This window comes from Chamaea fasciata, unplaced genomic scaffold (assembly GCF_029207755.1).
Source record: "Chamaea fasciata isolate MVZ Bird 193981 ecotype frontalis unplaced genomic scaffold, bChaFas1.0.hap1 SCAF_3, whole genome shotgun sequence".
Classification (NCBI taxonomy): domain Eukaryota; kingdom Metazoa; phylum Chordata; class Aves; order Passeriformes; family Sylviidae; genus Chamaea; species Chamaea fasciata.
Window position 1 is genome coordinate 10982497 of NW_027094088.1, and position 18368 is coordinate 11000864.

General features: G+C 46.0%; 1 protein-coding gene across 1 annotated transcript; it reads left to right on the plus strand.

Moving 5' to 3' along the window:
* The first annotated feature begins 2763 nt into the window (after positions 1 to 2763).
* On the plus strand, positions 2764 to 16055 carry ZC3H6 (zinc finger CCCH-type containing 6). The gene is made up of 12 exons (XM_066177987.1): positions 2764 to 3034; positions 6813 to 6993; positions 7280 to 7405; positions 7951 to 8206; positions 8424 to 8545; positions 8640 to 8756; positions 9718 to 9829; positions 10342 to 10451; positions 10930 to 11183; positions 11639 to 12141; positions 12533 to 12772; positions 13631 to 16055. Exons 1-12 carry the CDS (start codon positions 2943 to 2945, stop codon positions 15130 to 15132), a joined length of 3615 nt encoding a protein of 1204 aa, XP_066034084.1. The 5' UTR covers positions 2764 to 2942; the 3' UTR covers positions 15133 to 16055.
* Positions 16056 to 18368: the final 2313 nt, after the last annotated feature.

An 18368-nucleotide genomic window follows, 5' to 3' on the forward strand; every position in this document is an offset into this window, starting at 1 on the left:
TGTCACTGGAGTGAAGCACTTGATGGATGTATGGATGGGAGCAATGCTCATCCAGAGCAGCTAAAGGGGAACTGGGGTCTGGGAGGGCAAGAACCTGTTATCCATGTTTTTATTTTCCGGCTTTGTTTTGTTTGGGAGGGGCTGGCTGATAGTAGGGGGGTCATTCCCACTGGAGCATCCTCATCCCTGACCATTCTCAGCCTGGAGCATCCTTCCCTCCAAGGAATCCTCACTGTGGAAACCCTCACTTTCTTACATTCTGCTGAGCTGCACCCACTAAAACCATTCCGACTCCTTATCCCAGGGAAAGAGACTTCCCAAGATGGATCTCTCTCCTCTGAGGATTGAGCTCCTGGATTTTTGAGGGGTATGGGAGCTTGGGAAGGGGTTGGATCTCTCCACCAGAACAAGAAGGGACAGTCAGGGCTGCTGTCGGCAGATGGAGGATGTTTGGATTGGCAAGAGCTCTGGCTGGACACAGAGCCGGGCAGGGAAATGTATCCCACGGTTGTGCTGGGGGAGGGAAAACTCCAGAGTGCTTCAAAAATAACCCTAAAAATTAGGAGACAATGCTTTTCTAGAAGCATGTCTGCTTCTTTCCTTCTCTCCCTCTCCTCCCTCTCCCATTGCCTGCCACTTCTCAGCCTTGCTAGACAACAGGCTCCTCCAACAGGCCATGACCTGGGATTTTGGATGGTAACAAAATCTGGGAGCCGAAAAGCAGGAATCTGGGAGAGGACAAGTTCCTGACAGGGCAGAATAGTTTCCATCTGCTGCTTTCTCCAGATAACACAGCTGGAGACGGGCGCCTGGACCGCGCTCTGGAGGCTTTTCCTTGCAGCACGATCCCAAACTGAAAACATTTTCCTGATTCCCGAGGCCAGGGTGAGCTGGTTTCTCCCTTCCAGCCCTGGAAAAGTTTAAGTTCGGCTCCTTGCCTTTCTCAACCTCTGGCTGTCATTCCAGTTGACTAAAGGAGATTTTTTTCCCTTCCCAGAGTGGCTGCTCCAGCATCTTTCAGACTTCCCAAGGTTGGAATTTGCAGAAAGAGGCTCTTCCAGGCTTGAAATACAACTTTCTTTTGAGATAATAATATTTGGGAACTGAAAAAAAAAATAGCAGGAATGCTTCTGCTTCCTTTGGTGGGTGCAGCTGGCCCCAGATGTGCTCTCCCAAAATCACCATTTCTCACCCCAGAAATTTTAACCAAAAATATTGGATTTTTCCTTCCAGCCCAGATTTAGAATCCCTTTTTTCCTTGCCTATGGCCTGGGGAGATGATGCTGAGTCCTGTGGGCATCAGCTCCAGGGCTCCACCTGTGCTGATGGGGCTAATTAGTCCTAAGCAGCCCTAATGATAGTCCCCAGCCACCATCCCTGGAGCGTATTCAATCCCAGAGCTGTAGGAATGCTGTTTTCCAGCCTTTTCCTTGGGTTTACCTGATTTCCCCGATTATCTGGACCCTTGGTTTGCCTTGCTCAGGTACGTGAGGCCCAAGGCAGATAAATCTTCCCTCCAGGACCGGAGGCTCCTCCCACTGGGAATCCCATGGGAACCCATGCGAGAGTTCCACCTTGTTTTTATAAACTTTATTCGATTGCTAGCATTGGAAAAAGCTGAGTCCCGTGTTCTGAAAGGTCCCGAGAGGCAGGGACACAGCCTGGAAAAGGAAAAAATATTTTTCCCGGGGAACGTTTGATGAAACGTCATTGAGGTGACTCTTGACAGATGTGTCTTCTCTTCGGCCACCACATTTTTATTTAATGACTGTCTTTGAACCACTTTATCCCGGTTTTTGTCACGCCCTGATCCCGACGGCGACTCCAGGGACCGCTTTTGTCCCGCCTTGGGGACAGAGAGTCATGGTTTAACTACGACTGTCAGTAATTAATGACGCGCGGGCCGGATCCCCTCACACACACCCGCCGCAAGGAGGCGCTGCCCACAGTGCGTGAGGGGAGAGGGCGGCGGCCATGACGCAGTGGCGGAATGGGAAGCCTGCTGCCGGTACCCGTCCCGGTTCTCGCCAGGCGGAAGCCGCCGCCCTTTTCCTCCCTTTTCCCCCCTTTTTCCCCACCACTCCCCGAGGACGCCGCCATCACGTGACGGCCACGGCCACGTGACACGGCGCGCCGCGAGGCCCCGCCCCCTTCGCGCGCGCACGGCGGCGGCGGCGGCCGAGGGGAAGAGGAGGGCGGGGCCCTCGCGTGACGTTATGGCGAGATTGACGGGCGTGGCGGGGAGCCAATGAACGCGCGAAATGTCGCGGCCGTGGCCAATGGCGGCGTGCGGGGGGGCGGGCCCAGGACCGCGGCGGAGGAGGAGGAGAAGGAGGAGCGCGGCGGGCGGCGGCGGCGTGAGGGAACGCGGCGACGTCGCGGCCCCGGCGGGCGCGGAAGACGCTGTGGCGGCGGCGGCGCCGTGTGCGGGCCGCGGGCGCTGAGCGAGCGTGTGCGGGCAAAGCGCCGGGGGCCGCTGCCGCCGCTGCTGCCGCCGTTCTCCTTCTCCTCCCTCAGCCGCCGCCGCCATTTTGTGCGAGTGCCTCGCGCGGGCGCCATGTTTGTAAGGAAGAATTAGGGCCGCCATCTCCGGCCAGCAGCACCTCCCTCCCCCCGTGTGTGTGTCCTCCCGCTCTCCTGTGCCCCGGGGCTGCCGCTCGAGCCGCCGCCGCCGCCACCACCTCCCCGCAACGCCCGCGCGGGGCGGCCGGGCCCGGGCGCTGAGTGCCCGTTAGTGTCTCACTAAGTAACCGTGAGTGCAAACCTTCATCATCTCTCCTCACTGAGGGGCCCGGCCCTCCTCCTCCTCACCGAGCCGCCCCCAGCGCGGCCGTGCGCGCCGCCGCCGCCGCCTCCTCCCGCCGCTCCGCACCGCGGGCAGCGGCGGGGCCCTGCCTTCCTCCACCTCCCTTCTCCTCCTCACCACACCACAGCCAGGCACAATGGCCTTTGAAAGCTTGTTCTCCAAACCCCCAAACCCAGTTCTTGACCCAAACATGCCCGACTCTGACAGGCAACATGCAGGGGACGAAAGGTCGAGTAACATTCTTCTCTCTCTCCGCTTCTCATAATGGTGGTACTTAGTGGGGTGATGCTGGTAATGATGATGATGATGATGATGATGATGATGCTCTGTTAATGTGCCTGAGGGGGTTAACGATGTTTTTGGGGGGCAGGTCACCTTCAGGCTGGAGCGGGGTGGTGGTGGTGGGGAATGCAAGGAGGGGAGGGGGGTGTCACTGAATTAAAAGTGCATTTTTTTAGCAAGGTTTTAATTTTTCCTTTTGGAATGCATGCGTTTTTACATCTTCATTGATTTATTCTAGCTGGGAAGGGGGGCTGTTTGCCATTCTTTCCATAAATTGCACTTTCCAGGGGGTGTCTGTTGAATGTCACCATTGTTCTCTGTCTCAGGCAGGAAAGGGTGCTCCGAGTTGGGCGGGTTTTTTATTTTTGGCTGTTTTTGTTGATACCACAATCTCTCACTAGAGCCATATTTAACGTCATTTTCTTGCCAGATTCCACCTTACACATTTAACTGGATCTTTTTTATGCAGATTAAGGGCTGACTGACGTTATCTTTGCCACCTCTCAATCCCCATGCGCAGAAAGCCAGAGTCCTGTTCCTGGTGAAAGGACCTCTGTTGCTCCCTCCCTCCTTCCCTCCCTCCTTTTCTCTCCTGCAGCTGCTGGAAATTCAAATCCTTTCTCCAGGCAGCCCTGGCCTTCCTAACTAGTTCTAAAAATATTGTGCCAGGGTGGCAGTTACCAGTGCTTGAGCCTACATCTACCCTGAGCATTCCTGACACAGCTGCAGGAGTTAAAAACGCCGGGGTTTTGGGATTCCCAGAGCTTGGCCTCCCCCGACACAGCTCCACAACCCTTTTTGGTACTTCAGAGGACCGGAAAACACTGGGGAAAAAACCAAACAGACAGAAAAAAAAAAGGGGAAAAAAAAAGAAAGAAAAAAAGAGGCTTGTGGGTAAATGCAAAACTGTTTCCTCACTGGAGAAAAGAGTCCGGAGTTCTGTGTTATAAATTGGGAAGTGGTCCTGAAATGCTCTTGGGGTTTAGTGCAAGGGTCAGGGCAGAGCCCAGAGCTGCTGGTTCTTGTTTGCCCCTTTCTGCTTGTCCTTGGGAAATGCTCCTGGGATTTAGTGCAAGGGTCAGGGCCGACCCCAGACCTGCTGGTGCTTGTTTTCCACTTCCTGGTTGTCCTCGGGAAGTGATCCCTGAAATGGGCCTGGAGTTTAGTTCAAGGGCAGTTCAAGGCAGAGCCCAGAGCTCCTGGTTCTTGTTTTCACCTTCCTGCTTGTCCTTGAGCAAAGGTGGAAGTTGTCATGCTCTGTTTTCCAAGCCGAGTGCATACCAGGAATCTGCTGGGATCTCTCGAGCTAGGGCAGCTGTGCTGTGGAGTTCCTGCAATCAGGCTGTGGCTTTTCACTGCTTCAGGGACTGAAAATATTTAGGGTTCTCAAATCCTTGGGGATAAGTCCAAGCAACTCCGGGTAGTGCTGGGAGCAGAGTTTTTCCAGCTTGGAGTTCTCATCCTCTCACCAGCTGTTCCCACCAGTACAACCAGTTGTGACACTGGTAATTGTGAAATAGAGCCAATAAGTGCCACTTAACAACCTAATTAACTTTAATTTACAAGTGTTGCTTTATAATGTTTCAGTTTATGAGGTGAAGAGCAACAATACACAGCACCTTGAAATCATAACTTGTATTTTTTCTAAAACTTCAGCTCTGTAAAGTAAGTTCATTCACTTCAAAAAAGGCCCAACTCCCAAGTTTTTGTACTACATCAGGTGTGCAAATGTAGGACCAGTAAAATCAGTTCACTGCAGGGAACACCCGTACTGGGAACCTCACAATTCCCAATCAATTTGTGCTGCAGGAATTCTGTTAATAGTTTGATTTGAGCTGATCTGTTGAATGATAAAGAAATTACTTAAGAAAAAAATAATAGGAAAAATCCTCTCTGGTCACACTTTGAATATTCCAAGTTGGAAGGTTGTTTTAATGCAGTTCTATCAAGACTGGAATGTTCATAATAATTCTTGAATTAGTTTTAGTTAATTCCTGTTGTTGACATTATTTTGGTGATGAAGGGTCTGAGCCTTCCAGCACAGGGGTCCTGAAAAGATTTTTCCTGCAAGGATTTTATGAGGATTTCTTGGTTCTCTGTGGGTAAATCCATGACAGGGTAGGGAAGAAGTTGGAGGCAAGTTTATTTACACGCAAATCAGTGCCAGATTTCCCAGAAAATGGCTAGGAATTAATTTACTTTCACTTTTTACTGCTCCCAGCCACACTCTGCTTTTATTTGATTTCCCCGGTGAAAATTCTCTGTTATTTAGAGTTATTTTCCTTATTAATTCCTAATTTCTTAAGCAGCACCTTAGTATCAAAATTTTGGGAATTTTAGCCCTCAGGGAATTTTAACCTAAAGTTAAATTATTTTTAAATGAAATGATGGGGAATAAAAATGTGACGACTTCAATAATGTTTGAGGGTAAAGATTCCCAGAATATTTCAGAAAATGCATCCTGGGTTTGGATCTTGGACTTAAGGAGCTTCTGGAGTAAATCATCTTTGGTCATAAGGAATTCTATTTTTAAGGATGACCTGAAATAAGGTCACAGAAGGGGAGCTAAAATCCAGGTTTGAAGGTTAGAAATTAAATTAAAATACCAGAATTGGGGTTTTTTGGTTCTCCCTTCCCGAAGATTTGGGGAACTGCCCAGGGGTTTCATCAGTTTGCTTTTCCCTGGAAGATCATTTTGCTTCTGTGCCTTTCTGACCCATTTGGGAGATGCTCTAGGAATCTACTCAGACAGTGGGAATGTTTTCTGGGATTGTTTTCAGACATCCATCAAGCTCCCAAGTATCTGGAGGTTGTGGGAGAGGGAGGAAACTTGTAAAAGGAAGGTTCTGTTCTCCCTTCCTGGTGCACAGCTCCAGACTGGAATTCAAATGGGAATAAAAGCAGCTAAACCAGAAGAGAATTCCTGCCTTGGCACTCCCTTGAAAAAGAACTTACTTTCCTAGAAATGGTATTTTGGTCATTATCTTTTCAAGCCGTATTTATCCAGTTGTTGGGTTTGTCCTTCTTTGTCCTTCTTTGTCCTTCTTTGTCCTTCTTTGTCCTTCTTTGTCCTTCTTTGTCCTTCTTTGTCCTTCTTTGTCCTTCTTTGTCCTTCTTTGTCCTTCTTTGTCCTTCTTTGTCCTTCTTTGTCCTTCTTTGTCCTTCTTTCCCCTCCCCTTTTTACATTCTTGAAGCTCAGTCCTTGGAAAATGCTTGCATGTTGTGGAAAAAATTTAGGGATTTGAGAACTTTCGTAATCTTCCCTCTGCCATGCAATCCAAGGGATTGTATTACCGAGACTGGTTTACCTGGAAAGTTATTCCAGTCCTGGATGCATCCCAGAACTGGAAATCTATGAGTGTAATTCCTAGAGGAACTGGGACATGGGAACAACCTTGTTCCCAAGAAGCATTTTCAGTAGGTATTTTATGGAAGAGCATATTTTAATTGATCCTTGAGGGAATGAGTTTAACTGATAATGTCAAAACATAATTGGATTTTTGGGATAGCTGCAGGTGTTTCAGGGATATTACTGTTCCAGTTTTATTTTATTAATGTAATTCCAAGAAATCCCAGGTCCTACAGCAGTTGTTTCTTCTCCCTGACATATCCATTTATCCCAAAAATCACAGCTTGGAGTTGCTTCTTAACTGTTTTTTTCCAGTGACAGGTGAGCTGGATAATAGCATGGAATTTTACTGTCTTCCTGGTTTCCCTCTTCCAGGGAAGATGGAGAGCTGGAAGATGGGGAAATAGATGATGCAGCCTATGAGGATGTGAAGGAACACGGTTCAAAAGGGGATGATAAACAGAAAAATGAGAAAGGCCACCGGAAATCCCGGAAAAAACGCAAAAAAGAGAAGGAAAAGAAAAAATCCAAAAGGAGAAGACGGGACAAGCATAAGGTTAGGGAAAAAACTAACATTTTGGAAGTGTTGATTCGATTCATGGGTGTCCAGGACAAGAATCCGAGGAATTGGCAAAGGAATGAAAATGGTTTTATTACCATTAAGACTTAAACTGGTCTTGAATGTTCAAAGTTAAGCCCAGGTCTTGGAAGCTGAACCAGAGGGATTTGAAAGTTTTTAGGACAAGATGCACAATGTAAATTTATCACTTTCGTGCTCATTATATTTATGGAAAGAAGATGTTTCCCTCAAAATTCCCAGCCTTTTTTTTTCTGTTTTCCAGCATAACTCCCCTTCCAGCGATGACAGTTCCGACTATAGCCACGACTCTGATATGGAGCGCACAGAAAGACCCCACAAAAAAAGCAGCAGCTCTTCCTACAGGGATTATGATTCCTCCTTCAGTCAGGTAGAAAGTTTGAAACTCATTCCTCAGGTTTTTATTGAGGTGACATTCCAAAAATACAAATATAAACAGTTTGGGTTTGGAAGTTTGGCTCCATCCCAGTGCCTGTTCTCCCGGATTTCTGGAAGCTCATCCAGTTCTCATCTCCCTGAGGAGATTCCCAGATGTAAAGCAGGATCTGTGGTAGAAAATAAGCCTGATACCAATTTTTCCTCTATCAGGCAACAGAAATTAAGGTGTCTTTATTATTAAGGAATATTTTTATTGCCTGCACTGTATTTAAGCTGGATTCAAAGGAAAGAACTCTAGAAAAGCCACTTTTCAATATCTAAAGTTGATTCTGCTTTTTGGGAGCTCAATTTTCTTGGCTTTTCTCAGCTGGTGAATTAGAATTATTTCCTGAATAATTGATTTTACCTGTATTATTGATGCTTTTTTTGCTCAAATCTGGTAATGATAAAACAGCCCCAGAAATGGATTTTTAGAGCAGTTTGGAGGGGTGGGGTTTGGAAACATGGATTTGCTTCCTAATGTCACTTTCCTTACAGCATGGACACATGTCAGGGAATTACATGAGTTCCCAGAAAATCCAGCATAAAAAAAATGTCAAAAGTAAGGACTATGACAACTACGGTCATTACAGTGATGAAAACTTTGGCAATTACAACGAGGAGGAGAAGGATGAGGATTTTGCTGACCAGCTCAAACAGTACAGACAAGCTAAAGAGACTTCCAGTGGGGATTTGGGACCTCCATTCCCCAAGGAACCAGTGAAGAAACAGGGCATGAAAGGGATCCAGAAAGGTAAGGGAAGTTTTGGTGGCATTTTGGGATGGAGACCTGGATGAGGGAAGCTGCCGGGGATGGTTTTCCTGGGATATTGTGCCTGGTCAGAAAGAAGATTTCAGACAACAGAAAGGGAGGGATTTAATTTATTCCATTTGTCTCTCTTTGATGCCATGAGAGAGCCATTTTCCCTTAATTTCTGTGATCCTTTTAAGAGGTTTTCCCTGTTTTCCAGGCATATCCCAACGAGGGAACAACTACAACGTTGGAAGAGGACGTGGAATGCAAAAGAAACTGAAGCGCAAAGATCGCGGGAGGGGCAGAGGTAGCAATAAAGGATCCGATGGCTTCCATGAGGTACCTGCAATTCCAGTCCTTATCCCCAATATCTGCATCACCAGTGCTCCAAAAAGGAGCTGATAAAAGTGGATTTTTTTTTTTTTTTTCCCAGGATGGCAAACCAGTGAAGAAATGGGTTAATATGAGCCAGGAGTTCATCAACCAGCACACAGTGGAGCACAAGGGCAAACAGATCTGTAAATATTTCCTTGAAGGGCGGTGCATTAAGGTAAATCTAATCCTTTTTGTAAAATAAATTTTTAGCAATTTTGGGTGTTGAAACTCAATATTTGGATTTCTGATGTGCTCAGGATTTCTAGATGGAATTATTTGTGGAAGAACATCTCCTTCTGTTACACATTTTGAATTAAATTCTAATAAAAATTATATTTTTATTAATATATTCAATTAAAACATCCTAAGCTTACCCTGAGAATGATAATGTATTAATGATGTCATATCTCACAAGTCTGGAATCTCTAAATAGCCAACAATTCCTGAATATATTAAATTATTCCGTGTCGATTTGGGAGCTTTGAAGGAATTGCTTTGTGGTGCTAAACTTTAAAAAGTGGGATTATTAGAAAACATAACCACTGAATGCTTTTCACTTCTATTTGGTTTCTTGGGATTTAGCAGTGGAATTTTCTGTTTCTTACCCAAATGCTAGAAATAAAAGTGAAAATGATTGGAAATGTTATGTTGCTTGCTGCCTGTAAAGTCATCTGAACCTTTGGCTAAGATGACTATTTGCTGCCACCTTCAGTTTTAAAAGGGACTGAAAGAGCGCTTGGTGTCTTTTTCAGGAAAATAAATCCTAAAAAAATACCCAAACCCCCATCCAGCAAAATAATCCTAAAGAATAACAGAATATATGAAAGCAATTCAATGAAATATTATTTCAGTGCCTTTTTAATGCAAATTCCCAGGTGGAGGCAGAGAACAGAGATCGTTTTCTGTCACTATTCCATCTATTCCTTTGAATTCCAATCCAGGAATTTTGTCTATGTCCAGACCCCCCTTATTTACAGTGTTTATTGCTTATAATGGAATTTAATGTTGGTAAAGGTGAAAAATTTAAATTCAGCTGAGGAGGATATTCTTTTTACTGTGGAATTAAATTACTCAGCATTTCTGATGGATCATGGTTTTTCCTTGTTTGTTTGGTTTTTTTTCCAATTTATTTATAGGGAGAGCAGTGTAAATTTGATCATGATGCAGAGATTGAAAAGAAAAAGGAAATCTGTAAGTTTTACATCCAGGGTTACTGCACCAAAGGAGAGAACTGCATTTATTTGCACAATATCCTTTTAAAGTACTTCTAAGTTCACAGAAATGTTAATTTTTCTAATATTTTATTTCTATTTATTATGATATAAATGATATCTAAAGGTGACTGTTTTTTAAGAGACTCTACCACCTACTCTGTAGATTCCTTTTCTCAAATACTTCAGAAAAAAAAAAGTAAATATAAAATTACTGATTTGTAACATTTTCGAAAATAAAATTCCTGGAATTTTTGACACATTTATCCACACTTTTAAACTCCTGATCTGTTCCTCTTTGTCATTATTTTGGTATTTTCCTCTGGAATTGAGACCTCTCCCTTTTTAATCACAATTGGGAAATTAAATCTGGAGGCCACAGAAATGTCATTTTTAGGAGAATTTTTAATGGAAGTAAAAGGTAAGTTGATTATTAGCTTCCAAAATTCCTACCATAAAGATGAATTCCTGATGAAGAATTGAGGGATAGCTGGCAGCTGAATTTCACAACCTTCCCAAACTGTTAGGAATCCTTAATTCTTTCCTCACATGAATTCCCCTGCAAGTTTTACCACACAGGAGCAAAGTGTTATCAAGGAGATAAATGCAAATTCTCTCACGCGCCCCTGACTGCAGAAACCAAGGAGCTGTTGGATAAGGTGAGCGATCCAGATACCTGGAATATCGGGATTGCTGCACTCAGAGTTGGGGAGGGATGGAGGAGCCTTTTCCGTGTGCTCTGGGAAATCCTGAGCTCTGGTTTATTGGTATTTTCCCTCTCAAGTCATTGCCCACCAGGCTGTAAAAGAAAAGGGGTGTGAATCCAACACTAAAAACATGAGGAATCTTGGAATAACTCCTTTACTCCTGTTTGAAGGAAGTGGACTTATGGGAAATTGTTAATTCCTGAAATAGAGAAGTATTTTCTTGGTTGGGATTTGGTGTCCTGGAAACAACTCCCAAAAGTGGGTTTAGAATTCCTTTGAGTTGGATGTCAATATCCAGCAGTATTGTAGCAGATAAGAGGAAATTAGTTTATTTAAATATGGAAATAATATTTCAGTAAAAGGCACAAGACTAAATTTAACTGGAATACTGGAAAATTGATGGAATGTCTGCCACATGTCTTTGTTCCAGGTTTTGAATAATGAGGAGGAACCCCAAAATGAAGATGAGAAGGAGCTGGAGGAGCTCCGGAAGCGGGGCATTGTTCCTCTTCCCAAACCCCCGCCGGGGGTTGGACTCCTGCCAACCCCCCCAGAGCAATATCCCTTCTCTGAGTCTGACATGGAAAATTACCAAGATCCTTCAGGAGATTATAAGAAAATTCCATCTCTTTTTGAAATCGTCGTGAAGCCCACTGTGGATTTGGCACACAAAATCGGGAAGAAGTAGGTGTTGGAATTCTGGGAAGAACTCTCCTGGATATTCATCATTTAATCTTCAATCATTGTTCCTGTCAGGATTCTGGGCTAAGTTAAGAATCTGTCAGACAGTTGATACCAGGATTATTTCATGTTTTCCATAGAAAGGAACTTAGGCCTGACCTTCCAGAAGTTGACTCTTGGTTTGCCATCTCCGTCTTCAGGTGGAGCAGTTCATTCCCTGCTCCATTCTTTTTGTAGTTGACTTTTTCTTGGGCAAAACTGATGGAAATGAGCAAATACTGGAAAAAATGTGGGTTTGGTCAAGTTCAGGAATGTCGAATGGGTGTAGTTGGAAAATAATGCTCCTTTGGGAATTTTATCCAGTGTCAGGTCAAATAAGAGTGGGAGAGGGCGAAGAGAGCCAGCTGTTGGTGTTTGTAGTTCCAAAATCTGATTCCTTGATTTTCTTCTGCTTCCAGGCCACCGACCTTCTACAACAGCGCATCACCCCCACGGCCACCATTCCAGGGCAACGACCCACATTCCCAGCACATGTACAACCCAGGCTCGAGTCCAGGGCCAGGTCCTGGTATGTCCCAAGGACACAATGGGCCCCCAATGCACCCCGGTTCTCCTGGGCACCATCCTTGTGGAGGCCCCCAAGGGCCGGGAATGCCACAGAGCCCCCCCATGCAGGGTGTTCCCCCGGGATACATGGGCCCACAGAACCAGACTGGAATGCCCATGCAGGGGCAGCAGGGTGGGCCACCCCTCACCCCACCAGGGATGGGAGGATCCTACAATTCCCCTGGAGTGCAGGGACACATGGTGAACATGCCAAGGGACAATCACTGTCCTCCGGGGCCGCAGTACCAGCAGATGCCCGGGGAGTACGAGCCCATGCAGAATCCAGCCGACTTCTACGACAACTATTATTCCCACCAAGCTGTACACAACTTCCAGCCAGCCAATAATTCTGGAGGTAAGGATGTCTGCTGGATGAATTTTGGATAGAAACTTCCTGGAATGTCTTCTGTGTTCTGGCTTTCTCAGCTGGGGCTGTTCAGTTGTGTTGTTAAGTCATGTTAGGCTTTAGGCTGAAATGGGATACTGGGAAGAAAACATTCCCTGTGAGGGTGGGGAGGCTGTGACAGAGTTTTCCAAGCGACGCTGTGGCTGGCCCATCCCTGGAAGTGTTCCAGGCCAGGTTGGATGTGGTTTGGAACAGCCTGGGATGGGGAGAGGTGTCCCTGCCATGGGATGGAACTGGATGTCCTTTAAGCTCCTTTCCAACCCAGTCCATTCCATGATTTCATGCTTATAGCTGTCAACATTTCTCTAGGATAACTGCTAACTGGAGTTTTGTCCTGCAGATGGAGCATGGCATGGAGAATTTATGGATCACCAGGCTCACCTCATGGCTTCGGAGTCGCATCCGGGCGGGAGCGAGTCAGACTGCATGGGTGGTCACATGGGCCACAACCAGGGCATCAACGTGCCTGATTTCCTGCCAGCCATGCAGAAGGCCCTGTATGTGAGGCTCAGCCAGAAGCACCAACGGGATGGAGACTCCGCCAGCAGCCAGGGCCAGAGGGCCACGAGCAAAGATGAAGGTGAGCAGGATTTGGTTGGAATTCTCCTTGTACTTTAATGGCTGTGGTCAACAAATCAGTTGATGTTGACTCAGGTCATGTCACTGTTCACAGTTCTTGGGAATGTCCAAGCAGCAGCTTAGTATTTTCAGCTCTTCTTCCCAGCATGTTCTAGGATTTTGGTCTAGGTTCAGTCCGTCCTAGCTCCAATGAATAATTTTTGGATCTACTTGCACTTTCAAAATGTCCTTTTGTTGATAATCACTTTGGAAAATACCTTGTTGGACCAGAGGGGTTGTTTCTTGCTGCCAGGACTTGAAGTGCATCCTTGATCCTGTTTCTTCAGTTGCACCTCTTGATCTATTTCCTCTAGAGCAGCATTTTTCCTTCTCCAATATCCTTTAAAATAAAATACTGTAATTTCTTTCTGTCCCGAATCTCAACCTCTCCTGCAAACTTTGGGATTTGGATTAAGTAAGGCAGTAAATTCATAATTTACCTGGATTAAAGACCACTGTAAGGGGACATTTTACTTTTTCTTCTCCCAACAAGATTCAGATTTTAGATAGGTATTTTACTAGTACTGATAAGGATTGTTTGAAAGCAGGTTATTTTACCAAATTAATATTGATATATATATGGGGACACTCCCAAAGTGTCTATCTCCACTATCTTCCAGGGTTTTTTTATTACGGCATTTCTTTGATTAAATAGATTTTGGTCATTTGAGGTTGTGATTTTTATGACACAGGGAGTGATTTAATATCAGATCTTTTCAGTTTGACTTTACTGAGAAGTTTCCCATTAGGGAGTGTTGGGTTCTCTAAGGGTTTTTTGCTGGAATAATCTAAATCTTACGGCATTTCTTTGATTTTTTAGATGACAATGTCAACTGGTATTCCAGTAGTGAGGAGGAAGAGGGGAGCAGTGTTAAATCAATCCTCAAAACCTTAAAGAAACAAAGCGAAAACTTTAGGAATCGGCAACAACATTCCACGGAGCAGCACATGCTTGGGATGCCTACAGATCCGAGGCTGGCCAAAGACAAAGGTGTGGGGCCCCAGGCTGCTGACCCGAGACTCCGGGCCTCTCCAAGGCCCAATCCCAGGAAGCCTTCAGAGTCGGCATCCCTGGATCCCCGGCTGGCCCGTGATCCACGGATGCACAAGGTCAGCGAGGGTGGCCATCCCAGCTCCTCCCTGGCCGGGGCCAAGCTGGATTTGCACCATGCCCACACCGGAGTGAAGGTCAAGCAGAAAGGGCTGGATGATGACGAGGAGGACTCGGAGAGGGAGCTGAGGGAACGAGCTTTCCTTATTCCCTTGGAACCTCTGCCAGGTGTCACATTACGGGATCCCCGCTCCCAGCTGCGGCAGTTCAGCCACATTAAGATGGATGTGACCCTGATGAAACCCAACTTTGCCAAGCACATTGTGTGGGCCCCCGAGGACTTGCTCCCAATCCCTCTGCCTAAACCCGACCCCGTCTCTTCCATCAATTTACCTCTCCCTCCACTCATTGCTGACCAGAGACTGAATAAACTGCGGAATTTGAAGAACGATCCACACCCCAATGCGATGCCAGCCGATCCCCGGCTCGCTGCCAAGGCCAAAACCAGCCTCACGGGCCGGGGTGGCTACTTGGATCCATCCACAGATTCCCATGCTAGTAGCTCCAGCAAACTGGGGGATCCTCGCTTGCAAAAGAACGTCGATCCCAGACTCCACAGACTGTCAAGTGCAGACACTCACCATGGAGCTGGGAAGGATTCCCACCCTCCCAAGTTTGACCCCCGCCTCGCCAGAGCTGCTGCCAGCTCATCCCAGCCCTCGGAAACTGCGACTCCGAAATCTGACCCCGATGCTCTGCCTCCGTATGCGCCCAAATTATCATCCAGTGGTGTTAGGCTGGGATCTCCCGGCTCCATCCTGAGCGGGATCAGTTTGTATGATCCCAGGGATCACAGCTCATCCTCAGACACGGCTCCGGCCAGTTCGGGAGAGAATGGAGAGAACCAGAAAAAAAGTATTTTGAAAAATTCCAGTAAAAATGAGCCAAGTCTTGTGGAAGATGCATCCCAGCAGAAGGCTGCCTCCAGTGTGGAAAAACCTACGGAAGGATCAGCAGAAGCTGCTTCAGACAAGGCAAACAGCACCAGTAAATCTCAGGCTAAACACTCCAGTGCTGCTCCTGCCGTCCATAATCTCCCAATCCAGGCTCTGTCAGGATTAATCCGGCCGCAGTACAGTGACCCCAGGCAGGTGAGGCAGCCTGGACAGGTAACGCAAGCCCTGGAGAGCGATCCCAATGGGGAGTCGGATGATAAATCCTTAAAAGATGTTTTCAAGACTTTCGATCCAACCGCTTCTCCGTTTTGTTAGCAGATGGCTTTGGAGTCTTTTTACTGTTGTGGGTATTGCAGTTCTCTGCTGTTTTGTACCTGGGTTACCTCTTTTGGCTTTATTTATTTTTAAATTATAATTCCCACCACTTTGCAGCTGCTAATCTCTGAACCACACGCAGTTCTCCAGTATGCTCAAGTGTTTGCAAAGCTGTGGTATTTTCTAGAGAATCTTTTTTCTTTCCAGTTTCAGGGAGACTAATAATTGACCTGTAGAAAGGAAACCAATCCCCCCCAGATCGTGTTAGAGCTGAGAAAAGCACTTTCATTGTAAATAAGTCATGGAAAATTCCCAGAGCTGTATATGTGTGAGCTGCCTTTTTCCCAACCACCACTTAGATCCGATTGCCACATTTGTATAGATCCAAGCAATATTATGTACATGAATTCCCAGGAGAGATGCCGTTCCAGGACTGCCAAACCCCTGAACTGATGGAAAACCCCACAGAAATGAATTCAAAGGAAAGCATCGCTCCTCCTTTTCCAATGAGTTGATGTAAGACTCGGACAGTTTTTATTCCTGCAGTCAATATTGGTGTAAAAGAGACTATATCACATATTGAGGATGAAAAATGTCATATCTTTTCAAAGTATTTTATTCTATGCTGTACATAGAAGAAATTGTGAAGTACATAACTAGCAAAAGTAACTGTTCAAAGTGGAGAAAACGACATTGTCTAATACGAAAAAACAAAAAAAAAGGTTTTTATTTAATTTTTTCCACGCTGACACAATTGGGATTTAGTGCTCCGAGTTCCATTGTGGTGTTCATGTATTTCAATGTATTTTTGTATTCAGCTGCTTAATTTGTATTGCTTTTTTTGTATGGCTGTAACTGCAGTACTTGTATTCATGGTGTCTCGACAACATTTTTAACAAAACAATTAAAAAGGGTACAGTTAATTCCTGTTGACGACTCCATGTGCATGCAGTGGTAGCTGGGATGAAGGGGACTAAAGCTGGGCTTTTTGGGATGGTTTGTGGGGTTTTAACTTAACCTTGTACCTGATCCCTAGGTCTCATGGAGAGAGTTGCCATTTTCCATCATGGAACATCCTACATGTCTTGAATTCCCCAGATTTTGCATGGGAGAGCACAACTGTCCTCCAGACCTCTTGTCCTGCCTTTGGGGTTGCTTTTTCTCCAGAGGAAATGCTGTCATTCCTAGCCAGCTCCCTTTCCAATAAAAATGTGCTGGCTGCTCAATCAATCATCTGCTTCCCACCCCTTTGGGATGTTTCTCTGCTTTAAGTGTTTTCCTTGGTGGACCTTTTCCTCTTGTTTTTCCCTTGGCCAACTGATGGCCATGGGCCTTTTCCTCTTGTTTGTTGGCCAAGTGGTATTTCCACTGGGACAGCGGAGTGTTTATCCCAAATTCTGAGGTTTTGCCTTGCATGGATGAGCCAAGGGAAGCCAGTGATTCCTGCATGGCAGAGGAGGCATCTCCAAAGGTAATCACGGTTTCAGTTTGCCTTTCTGATTTGCCAGAGCATGAATTCCATGAATTCTATGATTTCTTTTGTGTTGGAAAAGTAGAGAATAGACATGGAACTGGGTTGTTATTTTGGAGTAATCCATTAGTCCTTTATTAGTACTCCATTATTTCTTCATCTACTCACTGGTGTGGCTGGTCAAGGTTTTCCTCAAAAAACCAAGCCAGCAGGGAAAAATAGTGTGGAAATAGGACACAGATACAAAGACCTGCGAGTCCTTGCAGCCTGTTGTCTCCATGTGCAATTCCTTTCCTGCCTGCCTGCTGTTTCACTCCTCCATCCACCTCTGCTCCCTGTTTTATCCATTGCAGATAGCGTCCCAGAGTCTCCAGTGTGCCTGCTGCTGCTTTTTCTCTGAATATGGAGGAGATTCCTTGCTACTATTCATTACCACACAAGTAATGAAATTCCTGGTCTGGGGAAGGTGGTTGGGCTGGAATGGGCTGCAGCCACCATGAAGCCAGTTGTGATTTGCTGTGGTGTTGGATTGTGTATTCCACAGGGGAGGCTCCTTTCCACCTCTCCTGCAGAATGCCAGCATGGAGCAGTGTTTCCAAATCATGATCCTGAGGCTGGGAAGGACGGATGTGGAGAGCCAGGATACAGGAGCAGCAGTGTCTGGGATACTCTGGAAGCTGTGAAGTAGGTGATCTTGGGGATTGAATGTTCCCTCTGGATAGGAGAGAATCCTGGGGCTGAGTGGGATTTTGGGAAGAAATCTGCAGGCTCAGGGGCAGCAGGTGGGACAAAATGATCCCCACTGCTGTATTCCTGGATATGTGAAGGAGGAAAGGTTGAAAGACAGCAGAAAACCTGAGCATCTCTGGATCACAGAATCCTGGAATAGTTTGGGTGGGAAGGGACCTTAAACTCATCCCATTCCACCCCCTGCCACGGGCAGGGACACCTCTGACACCTCCCACTGGATCAGGATTCTCCAAAGACCTGTCCATCCCATCTCACCACCTGAGGGTAAAACACTCACCAGAAAATTCCTGGCCTCCCCATGGAGCCTGTTCTGAGATTTTGCTGCCACGATGAAACGCTCCAGCATGAATCCTTCACACTGCAAAGTATTCCTCCTTTGCTTCCAACACCATCGGGACAAGGAGCCCCTCTCTGGATTTACAAGTGTCTGTCCATAACTTTATGTCCTTTCCTAGGACTGAGATGCTTTGGGATATTCTGGCTCTGAGGGGGTTGCTCTTGCACCAGAGACATCAGGGTGGGCTCAGCCTTTGCCCCTTGAGTTTTCCGGAGCCCTAATTCATCCCGGTCAGAATTTAAAGCCTCCTTGGCTCTGTGCTGTGTCAGGTTTTTCCTCCACTGCTGGCAGGAAGCAGCAACTTCTTCTTCTTCAGGGTCTGCTGAGGGTTGTCCCAAACCCTGTTGAACAAATAAATTGTTTTAATATATCCCTGTGCATCCTAAATTATGGAAGAGTGTGGACGTGCCAGTGTGTGCTTGATCCACACAACATTGCCACATCTTAATTCTTCAAAGTGCTTCAGAACGTTTCAAAAGCTTCTTACAGGGAGAGGAAAGGAGGGCGGTTTGTTGAAAAGCAGGGAATTTTCCAAAGGGAAATTTCCAGGTCATAAAGGACTTTGGGATCTGGATGGTCAAAATTAATTAATGAATTAATCCAGGCTGGCATCAGCAAAGTGAAAAATGCACAAATAGAGGCAGTTTTAAGTTTAATTAAGCACAGGAGGAACTTTGT